General features: G+C 44.5%; 1 protein-coding gene across 1 annotated transcript in view; it reads right to left on the bottom strand.

The window, feature by feature from the left end:
• Positions 1 to 7,055: 7,055 nt before the first annotated feature.
• The window catches only part of LOC147635779 (putative ribose-5-phosphate isomerase 3, chloroplastic), a 32,353-nt gene continuing 17,374 nt past the window's right edge, over positions 7,056 to 22,034 (bottom strand). Inside the window, exons 6-10 of the mRNA XM_086803183.1 lie at positions 8,501 to 8,587; positions 8,097 to 8,147; positions 7,900 to 8,013; positions 7,735 to 7,809; positions 7,056 to 7,557 (exon numbers count right to left, since the gene is read on the bottom strand). Of these exons, the coding sequence (XP_086659309.1) occupies positions 7,420 to 7,557; positions 7,735 to 7,809; positions 7,900 to 8,013; positions 8,097 to 8,147; positions 8,501 to 8,587 (465 nt within the window). The 3' untranslated portion in view covers positions 7,056 to 7,419. The remainder of the gene's footprint in view (positions 7,558 to 7,734; positions 7,810 to 7,899; positions 8,014 to 8,096; positions 8,148 to 8,500; positions 8,588 to 22,034) is intronic.

The following is a 22,034-nucleotide window of genomic DNA, read 5'->3' as shown; positions in this document are numbered from 1 at the left end:
TCCCTCTCTTTGTTGCAGCATGGCTTCAAACAAAGAGGTATAGTCTATGGCTACAGGGTTGCCTTGGATATCCATATGAATCTTAATGCTCATATAACTCATAGTTCTCATATTCTAAACTCTTTGAGGCCATTAGTGATGTCATTGATTATTGTTGTATTCGTGTGATTCTAAGAGAAACCAATTAGGGTGGTAATAATAAAGGTGGGTGTGTGACATTGGTGTGGTAGTCTGTACATACCTCTTAGTGTAGGGTTCTAATAAATGGTTGTTGGATTATGCGCCAAGGGTTGAGAAGCATTTTGTATGGGTAGTAGGGCTTTGGTGTTGAGAGCATAGATTCTCGTGTCGAGTTTCCCTGGTACCAACATAGATTGTGTAGTACCAAACTATATCTCTTTGTGGAAATAGGTGTGTGTGTCCTGTTTGAGGTGACAGCTAGCCCTGCCACACTACTAGTCTAAATGGTTTAACACATTTTTTTCCAACTCATCCATGCTCATGTCCTTGACTAGGACTCTAGCTGGTGCTAGTGGGGAACCCTTAGCCGTTGACTATTTGGATGATGCATCTCCTATCTCTCTTGGTAGGTGGACAACTTCGACATCTTTATTTATAGATTATCTACTAGGTCTATTGGCTCACACAACCACATTCATCGACCTATAGTAGAGATGGTTGTGAAGCCTCTTGCTCTTAAGACCGATCATTAATTGATCGATGAGCAATAAGGCATCTTTCCCAAGGGTTGCCTATGTAGAGATACTTGGTTCTAGATATGTAGTTCTTAGACCTATAGACATGGTTGTGAAGCCTCTTATTCTTAAGACCAATCATGAATTGATTGATCAAATGTAGTGCTTAGATCTGTAGAGGTGGTCGTGAAGCCTCTTACTCTTAAGACCGATCATGAATTGATCGATGTGAGTGATAAGTCATCTAGTCTTTCCTGGGACTACATATGTGGAGATTCTTGGTTCTATAGCAATGTAGTCACACATTGTTTCACCCTCCTCTCACTTGAGGTATAGATATGTGCGATGAGGCTCCATCTACCTCTACTGGGCAAGAATCTCACAATGACTACGTGTCTCAAAACCTCATAGTAACCTTTTCATTTGGGTTAAGAGACCTAAACCACTTGCATGCTTTGACCTCATGGTAAAGTTCAAACAAATAGATCTTGGTGGGATCATCAATCCTTCCCATGGCCTCACAAGTTTGATCAAACTTCTCTAAAAACTTAATGGGAAATTCGGTCATCATCCTTGAGATGTGGATTGTCTCTATTTTGCCCATCTCTGAGCCTATGGGCGGCTATCATGTTTATGGCAACCTCTCTTCCCATTTCAAACGCTATCCTAAGTATATCTTCTTCATATTCACGTGGCAATGGAACGTAAGGGAGTGGTTGCACAAAACCCTCTATTTTAGGCTTTTGGATTTCTTGCCCCATGTGATTGGGCTCTACAGTTTCCTTTCCCCATGGGGTTGGGCTCTACAGTTTTCAATGGCATTAGCTATTTACCCTTTCATGTGTTCTGTTCCTCGTTCAAACGTCCGAACAAAGTAGAACTCAAACTTGGTTTCATGGTAAAGATTCTTTGGTAATGAGCTCCAAATGGAAAGTGGGATTCTTGATTACATTAGGTGTGCTTACTGCTGCTGTGTGTTTTGAGGAACACTTATTTCTAATGATATAGCAAAGAATACATGTCTCAATTTTCATAAATCGTGTTGTTGAGTTGCTTGGTGGTTAGTTTCGGAGAATCCCAGTTTAAGATCGAGACCAAATGTTTAAAGCATTATGGCATCCGACATGTTTTGACCACTTCTTGAGGGAGCGAACCTCGAGGTTCCTAGTCCTTCTCTCGCTCCTTTAGTAGAGCTTCGCCCAAAAATAGGGTGGATTAATGCTCTTTTCATGAAGTCTATGGGTGTGGCGATGTTTACAGAGCCAAATGGTGAATCTAGGACTCGAAGGACCATGGCGGATCCTGCTTCTAGGTGTTTTGTTATTTCTTTGTTAATGTTTACATTTCATTGGCTCATTTTGTCCTAAAGCTTCTCGCTTGAGGTGGATCTAAACAAGTTTTACCTTCTTAACAAAGCAGCGCTCTATTAAGTGTTGATCATTTTGTTGGGATCAAAGGCTGAGTTGGTTTGATAAAGTGTGATTTGATGCACTATAATTGAATTTATCACAATTTATAACAAGTAGTCCACATTGGGTTCGTATCAGCATCAAAGGTTGCACTCTAATGAAACAATCTCTAATGAAATGGTCTCTAGCACTCTATTGAGTCCTGATCATTTGCTCAAACCAAAGGCTAGGTAGATTTGAGGAGGTTTTGCTTTATGCACTATAGTCAATTGTATTGTCATTTCCAATTGTTCGTCTAGATCGAATTTGCATCAAAGGTTTCACTTTGGTGAAGCGGTCTTTACTTCCTAAAGCAGGTCTAAAATTGTTTTTCTCAAGCTACAAAAATACATTTTTCAATTAAAAATTTTATAAGTTTAAAGATTTTTTGGTTTTTTATTTATATTTTTAGATTCACGTGACTCATGCCTCCAAACTCATGTTTCTAGGCTCACGTTTGTAGGTTCGCACTTTTTTTGTAGGCTTAGGTACTTTATTTTTATAAAATAGGCCTACCTAAGGTACAAAATTTTATGTACTAGGTGTATGACAGGGTTAGTGATCAGTTATTAGAGTAATAATTATACTCTAATACCCTAATAATTACAAAGGACAAGAATTTTCCTTGGAAATTATAGCTGGTACTACAGATTGTATGACAAGAAAATCTTCAAAGGACATGAGTAGTATGTCCTTTAAAGTTTTTTAAGGCACTAATAATTGGTTTATAGGACATGAGTAGGTATGTCCTTTAAAGTCTTTTAAGGCACTAATAATTGGTTTATACTATTAGGTATACCTACCTCTATACTCACGTCTAGTTGACTTACGTATGTTCACACGGCTCACATGTCGAAACTCACGGCTCATGGCTCACATGTGTTGACTTGTGTTTGACCCCCGTCTTTTTTTGCAGGACTATGGACTCATGTCTACTAACCCGAGAGCTTGTTTGGCCTAGTTTTTTAAGGTGTTTTAAACTTGATGAGGAGTAATTAAGAGTCTTCATCACTCTTAGTTAATGAGCAATGATTAAGAGTCTTAATCACTCTTAGTTAATGAGGAGTGTTTTAAACTTGATGAGGATAGATTGAGAGTCTTAATCCTAGTTAATAGTTGTTATATAAGTAATTAAGTATTTTTTATTATTTTTTTAATTATTTTCATTGATTTTGCATGCTTCTAAGCTACTAATTCAAACAATGCATGATAAAAATTAACTATCCCACTCCAATCCACACCTAATAGAGTTAATGCTCATGTTTTGGGAGTGGATTCCACTCTTAATCACAATTGCTAAGCTATTCCTTGGCTCACTGTAATGAAATCTAAGCCTCTTGGGCTCCAAAATCATGCGAATCACTAAGAAACCAGGGTTTTTTCCTTCCAATAGATGAAAATAGAATGCCTTAATGCAAATAAAGCAAAAAACAAACACATCTAATGGCTCATAATTTGTATGATGAGTGTGAACTCCTAATTAACACTAGGTAATATATGGTAATCCCAATCTCTTGGAACGGATGGATAAAGAAAGTTAAGGCCTAGGCTAGTCTTTAGGAGCGAGCGCAGCAAATATGTTCAAGTCAAGATCTTACCTTAGCCTTGCCGAAGCATGTGCTGTTGGGCCTACACTAGCTCGTCCATCATCACATCCTCACTCCGTTGTCAAACCGAAATACTCCTTGTTGCTGATGAGGAGAAGGGAGAGCTCTCTTCACCATGATGGAGGCAAATAGAGATGGTCCTTTTTGCAATGCTTCTCTCTCACAAAATGCAGTGGAAGAAGAAGCTAATGGAAGTGGGAAACCTACAAGCAAACCTATTCAAGCAAGAATCCATCTAGTATGCATGAATCCAATAGCATACAAGCAAGAAAGTGTAGAGAAGAGAAGAGATTACAAGTACTCTATTGCAAGGAAATGATTGTGTATTGCTTATTGTTAAAAATAACATAAACAAGTGACTAGTTTTCACACTAGGCCGACAAAACTTAAAAATGATCCGACCTCTATTACTAGTCTTAAGCACCCTATTTGACACTAAGCACATGGTGGTAAGGCCACTTTATATGTTCCAGCACCACCTTACAAAAAAGATAAGTGCACATTTAAGTAGGTAAGATGTCCAAGCATCATACTGTAGGTCGGGCGAGTGAAACCATGTTAACCTAGGGAATGGTTAACTTCTCAGAGAATTCCTCTTTTGTGCTTCAATGTTTCTCAACCAGTGAACATCAATTGGTTTTCTCTATAGAGTGTCATTGCACCTATCTCTATAGCACTTTTTTTCAACCATTTCGTGAGATACGAATCTTTCAGGTGCTTCTCATTGTTAGCGCTATTTTTGCTCAAATGAAACACTTTCAGAGTCATTACCGAAGGTTCTAACACACCTTACATGAATTCCGAAGTCGAGGTTAAGGACTAGGTAGAAGAGGTACTCCTTCATAACCAAGAGGTCATCAAGAAAGAGATGTACCGCAATATAACAATGAAGGCGTAGCCTACTCCAATCAAGGAAGAATGGTAGTGTTCCGAGCTATATATAAATCTGTGGTAAATCAACTAGCTTGCTATTACACAAGTCTTGAGACTAATGCCATCATTCCAATCCACCATGAACGGATCCAATCGTAAAAATGGTAGATGGAATATCAACAAGACCCATGGGGGTTTTGTAAAAGCTAAGGATGCAAGCCTTCAAGCTCCATTACTATCATACATTTGTGGTAATTAAATTCTTGTCCCATCCATATTTATATGATGTTATTCTGGGCAGACCTTACATGAGGGAAGCCAACTTGGTGCAGGATTGAGTGTTGGACTACATTTCTTTGAGAAAAGATACCCAAGTTCTAAAGGTAAACCTGCAAACCTAGAAAACACATCCAATGGATGGCAACTTGTTCAGCAAAAAATCTGATTAGTAGTCTATAATGTATGTGATTTTGGTGAGAATTGGATGCATGTGCTAGTAGCCACACCATTGATGTGCTAACTACAAGAGGAGCAAAGTACAGCAAGAATACTTTGCCAATGACCCTATTGGCATGTTAAGCTGTGATGATAGGAACGACATAAGAGTAGCCATATCCATTGGCCACTTCGCAATTTTGTTGTTACATGGTGGGGTTTTTAATGTAATCTGAAACAAGGATCTTGAAGAGAAAATTTCATCTTCATTCACAAATATCCATGCCATGAGATCATCACCTAAGTCATGGTCATAGCTAAGCTCTTCCGCCCTTTGTTCAATCAAGAATGGGCTTAGGTACATTTAATCATCTTCCTTTGGCATCGATATAATGTGTTCAGTGCCTTGTTATCCCTTAATTTCTCCTCAAATATCATTTGACAATTTCCTACTAAGGCTTTAGTTGTTTCCACCACCTAAATTTCTTCTTCATCGTTGATTTGTTAATCTTTCATTAGGTTGTCTATTCCATACTTGGACCTTGTATAAGCTTGTGATTAAGCTCGCAGAGGTGGCTACGATGGTAAAACCCGACGGTGAGATAGGCAACTTGGGTACTCTATACATACCCCTAGGACAAGTTTGCACATTTTGTAGGGAGCTAGTAACCACATTAGCATGAACAGGTGACGCTAGTAAACCCAAAAGTGTTGGCTATCGACTCAACTTTCCTTAGCTCATTAGTGTGATTTCATATATTCTTAGTTAACAAATCAATCATTGCTTTGAATTTAATCCATTGTAAGGCATACTTGCAAGACATAGGCAATCAAGATAACTTAACGTCCAAGGTAATATATTGACACATATTTGCACCTTTTCATTGAGACGAAATATTTTTAAAAGTTGGAGAGAGAGAGAGAGAGAGAGAGAGAGAGAGAGAGAGAGAGAGGATCCACTCATGCAGTAAGATTTTTCTAATTTTAAGAGCATTGGCTTATCCCAAATTCCACTACATACACCTTATACACCTTTTGCAAAGGCAAGCAAAAGAGAGCAAATATGGGTGCCAAATTTTCCATGGCATTAATTAATTACTCGAGAGAAGAGAATCTTAGAAAAAAAACTAGAGTGGATATGGGGGCCAAAACCTTAGAAATTAGAGTGAATATTGGTTGGACGTGTGGCAGTGAGCAAATTTTCTCAAATGAATTGCAAAACATGTAGGAAAGGGAGAAAGAGAGACGTGAATTTTCAGAGAGGGGAGATGAGCGCGAGGCTAAGAGAGAGGGAGGAGCGAGCTCGCGTGTAAGCCTGAGACAAAGGGACAGCGCACGCAAACTTGAGATGCTGGGAGAGATGTTGTGCGAGCTTGAGACGGGTAGTTGAGAGAAAAGAGAGCATGGAGAGAGGGTAGGTGAGCCAGACAGGCGCGCCTGAGAGAGAGGGGGAGAGACGGCGGCCAACGTGCCTGAGAGAGGGGGAGTGAAGACGCGCGAAGAGTGCCTGAATCTTGCCTTCAACAAAGGCAAGCGAAAAAACTATGCAATCCCAAACCAAGTTTTCATTCTATGTACACTTATGCACATTCATTCAACTCCACATTCATAGACCTACTTTCGGTAACAGATTCATAGTCGCAGGCAGGAGTTGGTGAACTGGAGGATGCCCACACATTTTGCAAGTGCCAATATATATCTGAGTCCTCATTGTCAATAATCTTGTTTGTTCTAATCCACACATCAAACAACCACCGCCTATCCTACTTCAACCCCTAAAATCTTCCCACAAACTTCAACAAGCTTGCTCCAGTATAAGTTCAGGCAGACCCCCCCTTAAGTTCCCATTGTCGGCAAGACCAAACCCATACACAACCGGATCCGAACAGAAGCTGAAGTCTACTCAAACCCCTGATCGCATCCATTAAAAAGCTGCAAGGGTTGTAGACTACTGCACGAGTTCCTTAAACTCGTGTACAGCAAAGTACTCATCATGATAAGGTACAGTAGTGCACTTTCTTTTCAATGAAAAAGTAGTAGTACAAGTATGCTCCATCACATGGGTGCAGGCTGCACAGAAAAGCATACAGGCTGCATAGAGGTAAATAAGGTCCAAGGTGAACCAAGCCTCAAAACTTGTATAGAAGCTTTTGCACCAAGATATCACAAAATTTGTCACCTTTCAGCAAGAGCAAATAGGGTTTATTTCTCTGGAGGCAAGGAACAATGCTGTTATACAAAAGTAACAGCATCATCTCTTTTCACCCACAGGCTGCCCACTTATGTGTAAAGGCTTGACATTATTCTCACTATCAAAAAATATCATGCCACCAATTGCATAGCCGCCAAGACCTCATTTTCTCATTTCGTCTTCACAGTAATACCCTCAGTACCTGCAATAATGACAGCAGTTGCCATATCAAGAAACAATCCGTGGTCCACTACCCCCTGGAGTGACGAGATGGCCTTTGCAGCTGCTCTGGCATCCTTGATTGGTGTCTGTTTCAAAAAGCTTAAAAAGCATTAGTAAAGATGAAACTTGACTCCATAATCTGTTTTTGAGCACTGAGCATTCCTTGGGCAGCCGCCCTGGTGAACCTTGGACGACAGCCTGGGTGAAAGGAGAGGAGTGAGAGCTCTCTTCCTTGCTGAAACAAGATTAGGCCAAGAGTAGACCTTAAAGTAGAGATCCACGATGTAGTTCGAATTGTCCGTAACATAAGGTTTGTCACCGTCCAACCGCAATTTAGCCTGCATGGTTACCGAGACCCAGTTTGAAGATTACAAAAACAGCAGCAAGAACTCCATAAAATCACTGTACTCACAACAAACTTTGCTCACCTCACAACCAGCTACCTCTGGTAGGTTCTTCAGTCGCTCCGCATTGTACTTCCAGCAAAACTGCACTATTTCAACCGGCATTGCAAGCTGGCTGCCACCTAGACCATCAACCAACTGCTTTCACAAAACTCATAAGTCTGGATACCAAAAATATGAGACGTTTTGCTTCAGCTGCAAAAAATTGTTTTACAAATCACCTTGGTCTCATCGACGACTACGACGAACTTTGCTGATGCCGCTTCCACCATCTAGCACATACAAGCTAGGATTTCAAAAATGACAAACCGTTTTTGGACTTGCACCAAACCATGAATGAAGAGAAGAAATAAAAAGGTATCCTTGTCTAAGACCATGAAAACTGGAGGGCAGGCTATGGACAGCCTTGATCACACGTCCATGATAAGTGCCCCCCCGCCAGGGGGGAAAATCCGTCCAATGACAATAGGGACAAGAGGGGTGTGTAAGGGGCCTTGGTAGAAGCCTCTCCTGTGACCCATACTTACTGAAAAAAGAAAGATTACCTCATCTCCAAAAAGCACCCAAACAGTATAATATTCAGCACGGTGGATATGATACGAGCATATAAATCAGCGTAACTAACCTTCTCGCGTAGAAGAGCTCCTCCCCTCCCCTTCACCAGATTAAGATCTGGATCTACTTCATCAGCACCATCAATGGAAAGATCAATCTATTACCAGAAGTTTAATAAAGGTTTGTTAGATATTCCACAACACATGGCCTAAGACGAGCAACTAGCTTTAGATTATTCAAAATATAGTTGTCAAAATGTCCCAACCTAATGAAAACAGAAACCCTCTAAATGTTGAAAACAGAACACAAACAAATTTCAACACCACATTGGCATGCCATGACATAATAGGATACATTTCATCTGTCTTTGTAAGGAAAATAAATGCACTTTCAATACAACATTTCAAGAACTGCATAAGGTTATTATCTAGATGCACTTCTAAAGAAAGCAAAGACTAGTGTCAAATGCATTCCAAGGCTTGCGCAGAGCTTTTTTTTCACATTTTCTTGGATTTCAGGAGAACTCTTGCAAGTTGCATGCTAACGGCCTTGGGAACTATTGGGAACACCCTTGACAACAGGAAGTTGTCTTGTGATCAGCCTTGGGACAACAAATACGGGCTGTTTTGACAACTATATAAACCAATGAAAAATTCCAGTTCTCTCCCAAACTTAACAAAACCCTATGGTGCATTGTTTCCTATTCGGCTCTCTCCCACTCATGCATCACACACATCTAAAGGCTTATCCATAACTTCTTGTGCTCCAACCGAAGGGCAACATGTCCGTGACAACTCACTCCCGAAGGGTGTCCGCTAACCACATGGGTACTCAAACAGAACATGGAGCCTCCTGCTGCTGCGGGGGCTCATCTCCAGCTGCGGGCTCAACCTCCTGAACTGACTGAGATTGTCCAGCTGGAACAATAGACTGGGAATCATCATCAGAATCCTCTGGGTCTCCAAGACGTGGCGGTTCATTGACAGTGGAAACCAAAACATGCTCATCAAAGACCACATCCCTGCTAACAACAACCTCGTTCCTCTCTGGATCATATAACCTGTATCCCTTGGAAAGAGAGTTATATCCCACAAAGATAAGCTTTTGGGACTTTGAGTCGAGCTTCTCCCTCTGCTTCTTCAGAATGTGAACATATGCATCGCTCCCAAACACACGGAAATAGGAGACATCAAGTTTCCTGCCAAAATATGCCTCAAAGGGAGTCATGTTCAGTACTGAAGTCGTCGGAGACTGGTTGAGGATATGGGCAGCCATAGCCACAGCCTCTCCCCAAAGTGGACGAGGAAGATCACAATGCTCCAGCATCGTCCTCGCCATCTCCACCACAGTCCTGTTCTTTCATTCTACTACTCCATTCTCTGACGGCGCACCTGTATTGGCCAGCTCCCTCTTGATGCCATGTTCCGCACAAAATTTAACGAAAGCATTAGAAGAAAATTCACCTCCTTTGTCAGCCCGGAGAGTCTTCACCTGCAAGCCAGACTCTTTCTCCACCATCACATGTCACTCCTTGAACCGAGCAAAAGCTTGGTCCTTCTGAGAAAGAAAATAAACCCATGTGAATCTGGAACAATCATCAAGCAGCATGAAGTACAAAGAACCTCCCAAGGATGCTGTCTGCATAGGTCCACACAAGTCGGTGTGTACCAACTCCAATGGTTTCGAAGCCCACCTAGAAGCCTGCTTCGGAAAGGATTCCCTGTGCTACTTACCACGTACGCGAGAACTGAAGCGTCCTTGCCTACTGCCAACATCTGGCAAGCCAACCACCATCTGGTCGCGTGAAACCGATCCCGTCAAGTGGGAATAGACTCCGTTGGACACCCACACGCGTAATAGCACAACTTAATACCACAATTTGAAATGGACAACTTAATAATAACTTGAAATTGAAATGAAATGAAATGAGATAGATGGACACCAGCACTGGGGCCGGAACAGGCCGACCCCCCCCCTCTCAATATATGATATATTTATTGGGAGTATTTAACAAATACAATGCTCCATGGGTTCCAAGAACCAGATGACGTCCATGTACAAATGAATACAGTACCAAACAAAAAAAACTCGAAGTAGAAATTCGAAGTAGAACGACCACTAGCGTGGCCCAATCTCTACGGTCCTGTGCTCTCACTGGACTCCGTGGAGAGCGCTCCACTGGTGTTCCAAGACCACGCACAAACAGGCGCTCTCGTACTAACGCCTGGCTCTCCCGATCTCAGCACCTTTGGACCGTGGTTCTCCAATAGCTTGGACTACCCGGCACTGAACGCGTGTTGCCGTGGAGAGAGTCCCTTGTCAGATTTATCACAAAATACTTTACTTAAATCTGAAATTCACTTACTTGTGGATGGTAGTTGGAAGACCAAAATTTATGGTGTCAGTACGCAGTTACTTGAGAGAAACACCATGATGCAACATGTCGAGAGGAGTAGCTGCCTGAAAAAAGGTATGGCCTCTTGGCTGCAGAAGCACAGCCACGTAGCCCGCACAGTCTGTATGGAGGATGGAACATAGCCTAAGGGGAAAGGCCGCCTGCTGTAGAGTGAACAGTCGCCCAAATGAGAACTAGTGTAGCCGCCTAAGCCAGTACAACCGCCTGCAGAGGGTACAGAAGCACAGGCTGATGAAAGGAAGAGGCGCAGCAGTACTGAAGTGGAGGAGGCGTCAGTATGCAGAACACAGCCCCATACAAAGGCCACAGCCGCCTGCTGTGAGAGGAGGAGCACCCACTTGCAAGGGAGAAGACGCCTGGCTGCAGCCTGAAGAGGCGTGGAGGAACCGACTGGTTGTATGAGCAGCCGCCTGTAGATAGTGGGCAGCCCTGCTGAATAGCCAGCGCAGCCACCAGCCGTCTGAAACAGAGGCGCCTCGCTGCAGTCTGATTGGAACAGAAACGTGGCCTTCCGCCTGCTGAAGAGAGAGCAGTCTGTGCAGCCTATAGGGAAGAGCACATAGCCACTTGTGGGGTTGCAGCCGACCTGAGCATGCACCAGAGATGGTCGCCGGCTTGTTTTCTCTTACGAAAGGATGTTGGAAGCGATTGCCGGTGGTCTACGATGGAGGTGGTGGCTTCTTTTTATAAAAATTAGAGTGGAGTTTAAACTATTGTGTTTGGCTGGTCCCCATGTTTGCATGTGGGCGGCCAGTTCCATGGGGGTGTGGGTAGGTGACCATGCACCCACCCCCACACACACACAAGTCAAGTGTGGCTCCCCACCTTGGCCCCTAAGTGGGTGCCCACTTTCAAGTGTATGTGAACATACAACCTTATAAATCAAAAGGTTAGAGATTAAAGTATTAAACTAACATGTGCAATATACTTACCACCTGTTCACATGCACCGAAACTCGTCAGAAGACAGAGCAAACTTCACGACTCACTGGCAAGCGTCCCCGCTCGGTAAGTGACGCGTCAAGCAGGCAAACACAAAAATACAAGTCATGCGAAAACAATTTCAAACATGCAGAACATGAGTGCATGTGCAAATAGTATCACCCGTTCATGGAACAAGTACAAAATATTTGTCGGCACAAAAATGGCACGACGTAAAACATAAATCCTGGTCTTCCTATGGAGTGACAGTCCCATAGGTAAGACACAGTTCCAGGCACGAGCCTCCCTATGGAGTGACAATCCCATAGGCAAGACACGGCACGAATACTGGCTCTTCCATGGCGTGACAATCCCATGGATCGAACACAGTCCAGGGCATACACGGGTGGCACCAGTCTGGCTCCCATCCATACAACACCATCCTGCTAACACACGGGTGGCACCAGTCTGACTCCCGTCCATGTTAGCAAAATACTGGCCTCTTCACATGAGACATCGGCCTGGCCTCAAGTGAACGAGACACAAAAACTGGAGATGGACCAAATGGTTGGCTAATTGGTGACATCCCCCCGGGCTTCTAATGAGTTGTCCTCAACTGAAAAGCCTCAAGATATGCCTGCAACAACTGTGGGTAGTCAACAAAATAGTCCTCATTTACTCATTTTGCATCAATAGGCAAATAATTCTTTGTCATGTGCATCACAGATGCCATGGACATTTCTAGGGCTAAATCCAGAAGGGGCAAGCAGATAAAGATTATGAACCCAGTAGAAGAACCAGGATGATGGAGCACAGAGCACAGAGCACCTCTGCAGTGTAGACTGAAGCAAGGCTTGAAGAAGAACCAAAGGGGATGCTGTCGGCTGCTCACAGAAACAGTCGGCTGAGTCAGAGGACATGGGCAGCATCAGGCGCATCATAAACCAAGCAGCAGATCTAGTCGGGCAGGTTTGATCATCAGTCGGGCAGCGCTGCATATATGTATGGACATGGAACTGGCCGACCAGCAGTCGGCCAGCATAAAGGGGGTCAAAGACCCATATAAAAAGGGACAAGTGCTCATGATTTCAATCATTCAACCCACTAGGGGTTTGAGTCAGTAGGATCCTAGTCTAGGGCAGATTTTAGGTGTGTTATCACCTTTTCAAGGAGGCAGCCAAGGGCTGCAAAGACATGTACCTTTTTGTACCATAGTATATACTGAAATTCCAGCACTTCTCACGCTCTCTCTCTACTCTCTCTCTACCTGCGTTTTTGCATCAGATGGTGCGTTTTTGCATCAGAAGGTTTCCAAGAGTGTTTAGGGCTGAAAGAAGACTACCAAGAGCTTCCGCGCGTTACATTGGTATCAGAGCATCAGGCTCAGCAAAGCAGAGGGGGATGTCATGTGCATCACAGATGCCATGGACATTTCTAGGGCTAAATCCAGAAGGGGCAAGCAGATAAAGATTATGAACCCAGTAGAAGAACCAAGATGATGGAGCACAGAGCACAGAGCACCTCTGCAGTGTAGACTGAAGCAAGGCTTGGAGAAGAACCAAAGGGGATGCTGTCGGCTGCTCACAGAAACAGTCAGCTGAGTCAGAGGACATGGGCAGCATCAGGCGCATCATAAACCAAGCAGCAGATCTAGTCGGGCAGGTTTGATCATCAATCGGGCAGCGCTGCATATATGTATGGACATGGAACTGGCCGACCAGCAGTCGGCCAGCATAAAGGGGGTCAAAGACCCATATAAAAAGGGACAAGTGCTCATGATTTCAATCATTCAACCCACTAGGGGTTTGAGTCAGTAGGATCCTAGTCTAGGGCAGATTTTAGGTGTGTTATCACCTTTTCAAGGAGGCAGCCAAGGGCTGCAAAGACATGTACCTTTTTGTACCATAGTATATACTGAAATTCCAGCACTTCTCACTCTCTCTCTCTACTCTCTCTCTACCTGCGTTTTTGCATCAGATGGTGCGTTTTTGCATCACAAGGTTTCCAAGAGTGTTTAGGGCTGAAAGAAGACTACCAAGAGCTTCCGCGTGTTACATTGGTATCAGAGCATCAGGCTCAGCAAAGCTAAACACCGATTCAGTCCCAGATGATGGTGTACAGGTCCAAGGTACAGGAAAGTACACGGATTCGAAGCCCAAGGCGGGAACACAGATTGGGAAGAACTCCCAGGAGGTTTGTTGGTGGTGTTCCACAGTGCCAGATGGGGATGGCAGTTCCGTGAGCCAGATAGGTTCTAAGGGAACGGTCCCAAGGGAGGTTGATCCTCCAAGGGTGATGTGAGAGTGCCAGACTCAGTTCCAAGAACGAAGACCAAGACGGTGTTCAGAGTCAGGGCAGGAATGGATTGTGGACTAGAGGAAGACCAGATGCATAGATCTTCATCAGAGACAGAGTGGTTTGGAGAACAGATCGGATTTTCAGAGAAAAAGGTTTGCCAGGGATGGAAGATGACAGAGGGACTTCGGAACAGGATGGGGATGATGACAGTCATCCAAGAGCAGGTTGGATTCCCGTCATCAAGTTTAGCAGAGGAGAATGTCATGTGCATCACAGATGCCATGGACATTTCTAGGGCTAAATCCAGAAGGGGCAAGCAGATAAAGATTATGAACCCAGTAGAAGAACCAGGATGATGGAGCACAGAGCACAGAGCACCTCTGCAGTGTAGACTGAAGCAAGGCTTGGAGAAGAACCAAAGGGGATGCTGTCAGCTGCTCACAGAAACAGTCGGCTGAGTCAGAGGACATGGGCAGCATCAGGCGCATCATAAACCAAGCAGCAAATCTAGTCGGGCAGGTTTGATCATCAGTCGGGCAGCGCTGCATATATGTATGGACATGGAACTGGCCGACCAGCAGTCGGCCAGTATAAAGGGGGTCAAAGACCCATATAAAAAGGGACAAGTGCTCATGATTTCAATCATTCAACCCACTAGGGGTTTGAGTCAGTAGGATCCTAGTCTAGGGCAGATTTTAGGTGTGTTATCACCTTTTCAAGGAGGCAGCCAAGGGCTGCAAAGACATGTACCTTTTTGTACCATAGTATATACTGAAATTCCAACACTTCTCACTCTCTCTCTCTACTCTCTCTCTACCTGCGTTTTTGCATCAGATGGTGCGTTTTTGCATTAGAAGGTTTCCAAGAGTGTTTAGGGCTGAAAGAAGACTACCAAGAGCTTCCGCGCGTTACATTCTTAAACTTCACAAGGTATCTCCTGGAAAGCTTTCCTGCAGGTAGCTTTCTCTCCTTGTGAAAAACAATCTGTTCTGGCTGGAGGATCTCCTCAAGCTCATCAATCTCTAGCGGATTTTCTGTGACAGGCTCATCAGGATGATCTGGCCCCACATATTTCCGAAATAGACTCACATGAAAAGCATTGTGAATCTTCCAGTGACTAGGTAAAGCAAGCCTGTAGGACACTTCATTGATCTTCTGAATCACCTTGAAGGGTCCATAATAGCGAGGAGAAAACTTAGGATATAATCCTTCTCGTCCTAACCTCTTCCGAAGCCTAGCCTTCTCAAATTTCAACAAAACCTAATCACCTTCTTTGACTTGCTTGTCCCTTCTATGCTTGTCAGCAACCATTTTATGCTTATCTTGTGACCTTGCAATGGCTGTCCGCACCTGACCAAAGGCTACATCCAAATCACGAACATATTCATCAGGTGCAAAAATCTCATCCTTTGTACGAAGGATGGGTGGCAATACCACTCTGCCATAGATAATCTCAAACGGAGCCTTTCCAGTGGAGGCATGGATTGTATTGTTGTAGGCAAACTTAATAAGTGGAAGATACTTCTCCCCTGCAGTCTTTTGTTCTGCCACATAACATTTCAACAAATCCAACACAGCTAAATTTGCAGCTTCACTTTGGCCATCAGTTTGGGGATGATAAGCTGATGAAAACTTAAGTTTAGTATCCATATTATCAAATAAAGCCCTCCAAAAGAGGCTTGTAGTCCTAGGATCTCTATCCCCAACAATGGATTTAGGCATACCATGATGCTTGAAAATATTAGCAAGAAAAAGCTTTACCGTATGATCAGCTTTAATGGTTTTCTTGACGGGCAAGAAATGAGCTTGCTTGCTAAACCTGTCCACAATGGTCCAAATAGCATCATTCTCATGCTGGGATCGAGGCAAATCCATAGTAATACTTTCCCAAGGTTGCGAGGGAATAGGCAATGGTTGAAGCAAACTTGGAGGTTTTTGCCTGTCAAATTTCACCTTTTGGCAAGTAATACATGCACGCACATAAGCCTCAATGTCTTTACGCATGGTTGGCCAAAAGAAATATCTCTGAATCATGCGTGTAGTAGGCATGATACCTCTATGACCAGCATAAGGTGGAGCGTGACATTCGTCCATAACCTTTGAACGCAAATCCTTCACCACACATAGGCAATTATCCTTCATAAGATAACCCTCGTCGATAACATAATCTCCATAAGAGGCTACTGAGACTGCAGCTACATAAGGTCTCCTGGAAAATGCATCGGCCACCACATTTTTCTTTCCTGGAGTATGCACAATCTGAAAATGAAACATGGAAAGAAAGTTTGCCATTCTCATCTGCTTCTCCGAAAGCTTTGTTTGAGATAGAAAGTATCTCAAGCTTTGATGATCTGTCTGTTAGAAGTCATCTCCTATCTAGTTTTATACACCAGGGCCTTTGTTGTGGGTGTGCCCGCCCTTATGAGGTGTTTTATCATTTTTCCCCACTCTCCGCATTTTTCCCTTATTTTTCCCATTTTTTCTGTGGCTTGGGAGACAGCCCTGAGTTGACAGGAGGATCCATTTGCTGGCCGACTACATCAGATGTGTGTACTGGAGCTGGCCGACTGTACTTGATGCAGTCGTGGACCCTCAGTGCTGGCCGACTGGCTGCATGGTGCTGGCCGACTGATGATGCAATCGTGGAGCCTTTTTCAGCAGGCCGACTGCTCATGTGGGGGCATATATATAGGCCCTCAGCCCCCATACCACTTGTGTATCATACCCGGGATCTTCTTGTGTATATAGAGCAGAGTTATACGCCTACATCTCTCTCTCTCTTGTGCTGTATTTTTCTGCATGCATTTTTGCTCTTGTGTTCCCAGATCTGGTCATCATCTCCGCTGCGTATTCTGACATGGTATCAGAGCCTAGGCTCTAGATAGTTTTTTTGGGATTTGTGTGAGCAAGAGGGGGACTGTTTTGTGGCTGATTGGTGGACTGTTTTGGACTGTTCGGGAAGAGGAGAAGCAACAGGACGGCGGGCTGATTTGCTGGACAGCCACTTGCAGATATTAGTTCTTCTTTGTTCCGACCCACCCACCCTTTTCAGAGGACATCCCCGCAATGGCAGATCTATTTGAGATGGCCGAGGCCCGAGAGGCATGTGAAGATCCCGACACTCCCCACATTCCCAGTGGACCGTCAGTTGGACAGGAGCAACTACGGCATATGGAAGGTTATGATGGAATCTGTTCTGGAGTCTTACGACCTCGCAGATTTCGTCGTTGTTGGTGTTTCACGGCCGGAAGTAGAGGAAGGGGAGTTACCGTCAACCCGAAAGGACCGGGAGGCTCAGACACAGATGTGGGATCGTGTCAACACCAAGGTCCGTTTGTTAATTTTCATCAACTGCACACCACAGGTAATCAATCATGTAAAGCATATGACATTGGCCAGAGGTATATCGCAGCATTTGGCTTCTCTTTACAACAAGGTATCGCCCATGAAGAGGATTTCCTTGGAAGTACAGATGCGGGTTATGAGCCCTGCAAAGTAATCGACGATGCGGGAGCATATTAACAAGCTGCAGGCTCTTCAGCAGGAAGTTCTTCAGGCTAGGAAGGAGATATCGTCAAAGGACATGGCCATAACGTTGCTGTCACATTTGCCCTCTTCGTACTCAGCATTTTACTCGTCTTTGATTACCAGTGGCAGGCTCAGCACCATCACGTGGGAGGAGCTTGTGCCCATGGTCCTGGACCAGGAGGAACGATTCACGAACCCTCCTCAGGGTGGAGGTTCGGAGGCCTTAACTGGCCAACGGTCGAAAGGCCATAACTCGGGCAAAGGAAAGGCTTCATCGGAGAAGTCTTCTGAGAAGAAGTCCGACGCTGACCGCGAGAAACTAAAGGCAGAGAGGACCTGGAATGATTGTGGCGAGAAAGACCACTATTGGAGGCAGTGTCCCAAGCGGAAGACCGAGAAGGGTGAAGATTCCTCAGCAGCAATCATGAAGACTCCGGCTTTTGGGCACCTGGAGGTGATGGACACCGATGTTTCATTTTCTTCAGACAGGGAGGAGATTGGAGGACTCTCCGCAATGGATACTCGGGAGTGGATTCTAGATAGTGGTACTTCCAGGCACATGACTCCTTCCCAGTCCGGTTTACAGGATCTCTGCAGGCTTTCTGGTCACATTCTTACTGGGGATACGTCCACTATCCCAGTTCACAGTGAGGGCAGGATGGAGATAGTTCCCGATGGCAGAGGAGGGAAGCATTCCTCCCAGGTGTTGTATGTTCCGTCACTTGGTTTTCATCTGTTGTCAGTGCATCAGGTTTGCAAGACTAGCGTACGGGTGGAGTTTGATGAGCATTTTGTTGCTCTCCGGGACAAAGCAATAGACCAAGTGGTTTGGGAAGGTGGAGTGGAGAATGGAGTTTACAGGCTTTCAGCACTCTATCTCCCAGGTCCTCAGGTTTGTGATGAGTGGCAGTCTGGTGATGGCCACTCAAGCGTGGATACGCTGCAGGTACAGGCTTTCCGGGACCAGATGGTGGATAGCTTACCAGTAGATGGCAGCAGTTGGCAAGAACTTTCCAGTACTGATGTTGGTAGTTCTTGTGTTCGTCAGTCAAAGGAAACTGAACATGTAACTTATGCTCTGATGTCTCGTAGTATTCGGGACAACGAACCTCCAGTAGATGAGAATGTTCTTTCCACGGGGACCTTTCGGAAAGCCAGGCAGGTGGCAGGTGATTACTTGCAGAAGGAGGTGGTTTCTCCAGGCTTTGTGGTTCCGGATTCAGAGGGGGTGGTTGACAGGTTTCAGAAGGCCTTGCGTGGTCTTCAGGAGGTTTCCAGGACTTGTTTTTGCACCGTAACAGGTGTTGATTCTTGTGAGCAGTGTGATGCCTTTTTGACTCAGAAGCAGTACGGTTCATGGATCTGGTTGATGGACAGGAGCTTCCTGATGAGGCGGTTGAGCTCATGGTTGCAGATGACTCTTTGGGAGGCAGGATTGCCCTTCCTGTGGTTTCTGCGGCATGCGAAGGATCACGGACTCTTGTACACAGGAGGGGGATTGTTGGATGGAGTCCGACTCCACAGTTGAAGTGACTCAGTTTGGGGAGGAGATCCGGACACGAGGCGATCTACTTCAGGCCTAGGAGCAGTTTTATGGAGCAGTAAGAAGCAGTCATCTTTTGCCTTGTCGAGCACAGAGGCAGAGTACCAGGCTGCTTGTGAGGTGGTGAGGATGCAGAGGTTGCATTGCAGGTTTGGGCTTCCACTGGAGGAACCCATGGTCATCCAGAGGCATTTTGTTCGTAAACAGATCGTTGCTGATGACATCGTGCTAGAGTTCTGTTCGACGGAGGACAGTACGGTGGACCGCTTCACGAAGTCGCTCTCTCAGGATTTGCTCAGGCGGCACCCCAGCTCCCTGTGGTTGGTTTCACAGCCAGGAGCTGAGAGGGGGTGTTAGAAGTCATCTCCAGTCTAGTTTTATACACCAAGACCTTTGTTGTGGGTGTGCCCGCCCTTATGAGGTGTTTTATCATTTTTCCCCACTCTCCGCATTTTTCCCTTATTTTTCCCATTTTTTTTGTGGCTTGGGAGGCAGCCCTGAGTTCGCAAGAGGATCCATTTGCTGGCCGACTACATCAGATGTGTGTACTACAGCTGGCCGACTCTACTTGATACAGTCGTGGACCCTCAGTGTTGGCCGACTGGCTGCATGGTGCTGGCCGACTGATGATGCAATCGTGGAGCCTTTTTCAGCAAGCCGACTGCTCATGTGGGGGCATATATATAGGCCCCCAGCCCCCATACCACTTGTGTACCATACCCGGGATCTTCTTGTGTATATAGAGCAGAGTTACACGCCTACATCTCTCTCTCTCTTGTGCTGTATTTTTCTGCATGCGTTTTTGCTCTTGTGTTCCCAGATCTGGTCATCATCTCCGCTCCGTATTCTGACACTGTCTTGACTACAAATTCAGCCCCAAGAAGATAATGTTTCCATATCTTTAAAGCATGAATTACAACCAAGAGCTCTTTCTCATAGATGTCCATATGAAGCTCAGCATCATGCAAACGACGGCTCTCGTATGCAACTGCATGCCCTTCTTGATTTAGGACAGCTCCTATACAATCACCACAAGCATCACATTCAACTACGAATGACTTGTGTAAGTCAGGAACAATCAATACTGGACCACATATGATAGCATGCTTGAGCTGCAAGAAAGCATCCTGTTCTTTTGAAGTCCATTTGAAAGTGATTTTCTTCTTTGTGAGATCATGTAGAGGAGTGGCAATCATAGCAAAATGCCTTATGAAACGCCTGTAATACGAACATAATCCCAGAAAACTACGTATTTGATGTACGTTTTGCAATTCGGGCCAATTCCGAATGGTCTCTATCTTTGCAGGATCCATTGTTACTCCATCTTTGGATACAATATGTCACAAATAATGAATCTTTGAAAGGAAGAACTCACTTTTCTTGGCATTAATGAAAAGTTTATGCTTCCGCGACTCTTCGAACACTGTGACCAAATGAGTTCTGTGTTCCTGCTCGTTCTTGGAGAAAACCAAGATATCATCAAAAAATACTCCTGTGAATTTGCGATGGGGTTGGAATATCCTATCCATCATACGATTAAACGTAGCAGGAGCATTGGTGAGACCAAAAGGCATTACCAAAAATTCATATAATCCGAAGGCTGTCCAGAAAGCAGTTTTATGGACATCTTGTGGTACCACTCGTATTTGGTGATAACCACTCTTCAAATCAAGTCTGCTAAAACAAGTTGAGCCATCAAGCTTATCCAAAATATCATCAATTCGCGGAATTGGGAATCTGTTCCTGATGGTAAGCGCTCTATAGTCCACGCACATGCGGAATGAACCGTCCTCCTTTTGAACAAGAAGCACAGGGGAGCAGTAAGGTGAGGAACTCGGCTGAACCAAACCTTTCTCTAAAAGCTCGTTTACCTGCTTCATGATCTCTTCTTGTTGAGCAGCACTCACTCGGTATGCGGGTTTGTTAGGTGGAGAGCTACCTGGCACAAGATCTATACGATGATCTTCGGGCCTTTGGGAAGGTAATTCACCTGGCAATGAATCAGCAAAACAGTCGTTGAATGCATGAAGAAAATTCAGCCTATCATTAGACATAGCATCCACATTTTGATGATTTGGCACAAGGCTATCACGAACAAAAACCAAGTACGCAGAAAGACTCTTTTTGATTGCTTTATTAATTTGGATGTGTGATACAAGTGGGATGGAATCCCCTTCTTTGCCAGCATCAATAAAATGCATGCGGCCTTTATGCATAAAAGAAATCATATTAGTCTTGTATTCTTTGCGGGGCTCAAGCCTATGATGCCACGGCTTGCCCAACAATACATCACATCCATTTAGTGGAGCAACTAGAAAATGTTCATTATCAAGGTAGCCCTGGATATGTATGCGCAACTTCCTTATCAATGGGGTAACCTGCTCCTCTTTGCCAACAAATGCAGCTTCGGCTTCAATCTGAGAAGGCGGGCTGATCCTTGATTTGCCCCCAAGCCTTGCATACCATTCGCTCTTTTGCATCATGATTTGTATTTCCTTGCACATCAAGAACTGCATGTACATTAGCCTTGGTCTGCTTTTCCTCGTGCTTAGGATTGCGGTCAGGGCACTGTCTAAACATGTGCTCTTTGCTACCACAAGAAAAACATTTTCCATCCTTGGCATATTGCTCTCTTTGCTCCGGGGTCAAGCCGAGTTTGTTCTTCCTTGGGCCTTGATCTTTAGATGTGGTATTTTTAGCTTTACCACCCTTGTAGGTCTCTCGAAAGTTCTTTTTAGGTGGCTGTCCACCCTTTTGCAGATTTGGGACAGCCTTGTCTTTCCCCTTTGAACCGCCTTGATCCTGCTTAATTTTGAGCACCAATTGCTCCGTAGCAAGAGCAGAAGCTGTGAGCTGTTGCAAAGTATGTTTCGGGTGCAATTCAATGCCCGAACGATAT

Source organism: Cibotium barometz, chromosome 9, assembly GCF_041138505.1.
Source record: "Cibotium barometz isolate CiBa-2024 chromosome 9, ASM4113850v1, whole genome shotgun sequence".
In the NCBI taxonomy this organism is placed as follows: domain Eukaryota; kingdom Viridiplantae; phylum Streptophyta; class Polypodiopsida; order Cyatheales; family Cibotiaceae; genus Cibotium; species Cibotium barometz.
Note: the sequence above shows the minus strand (reverse complement) of the source record. Positions and strands in the feature narration are given on the sequence as shown.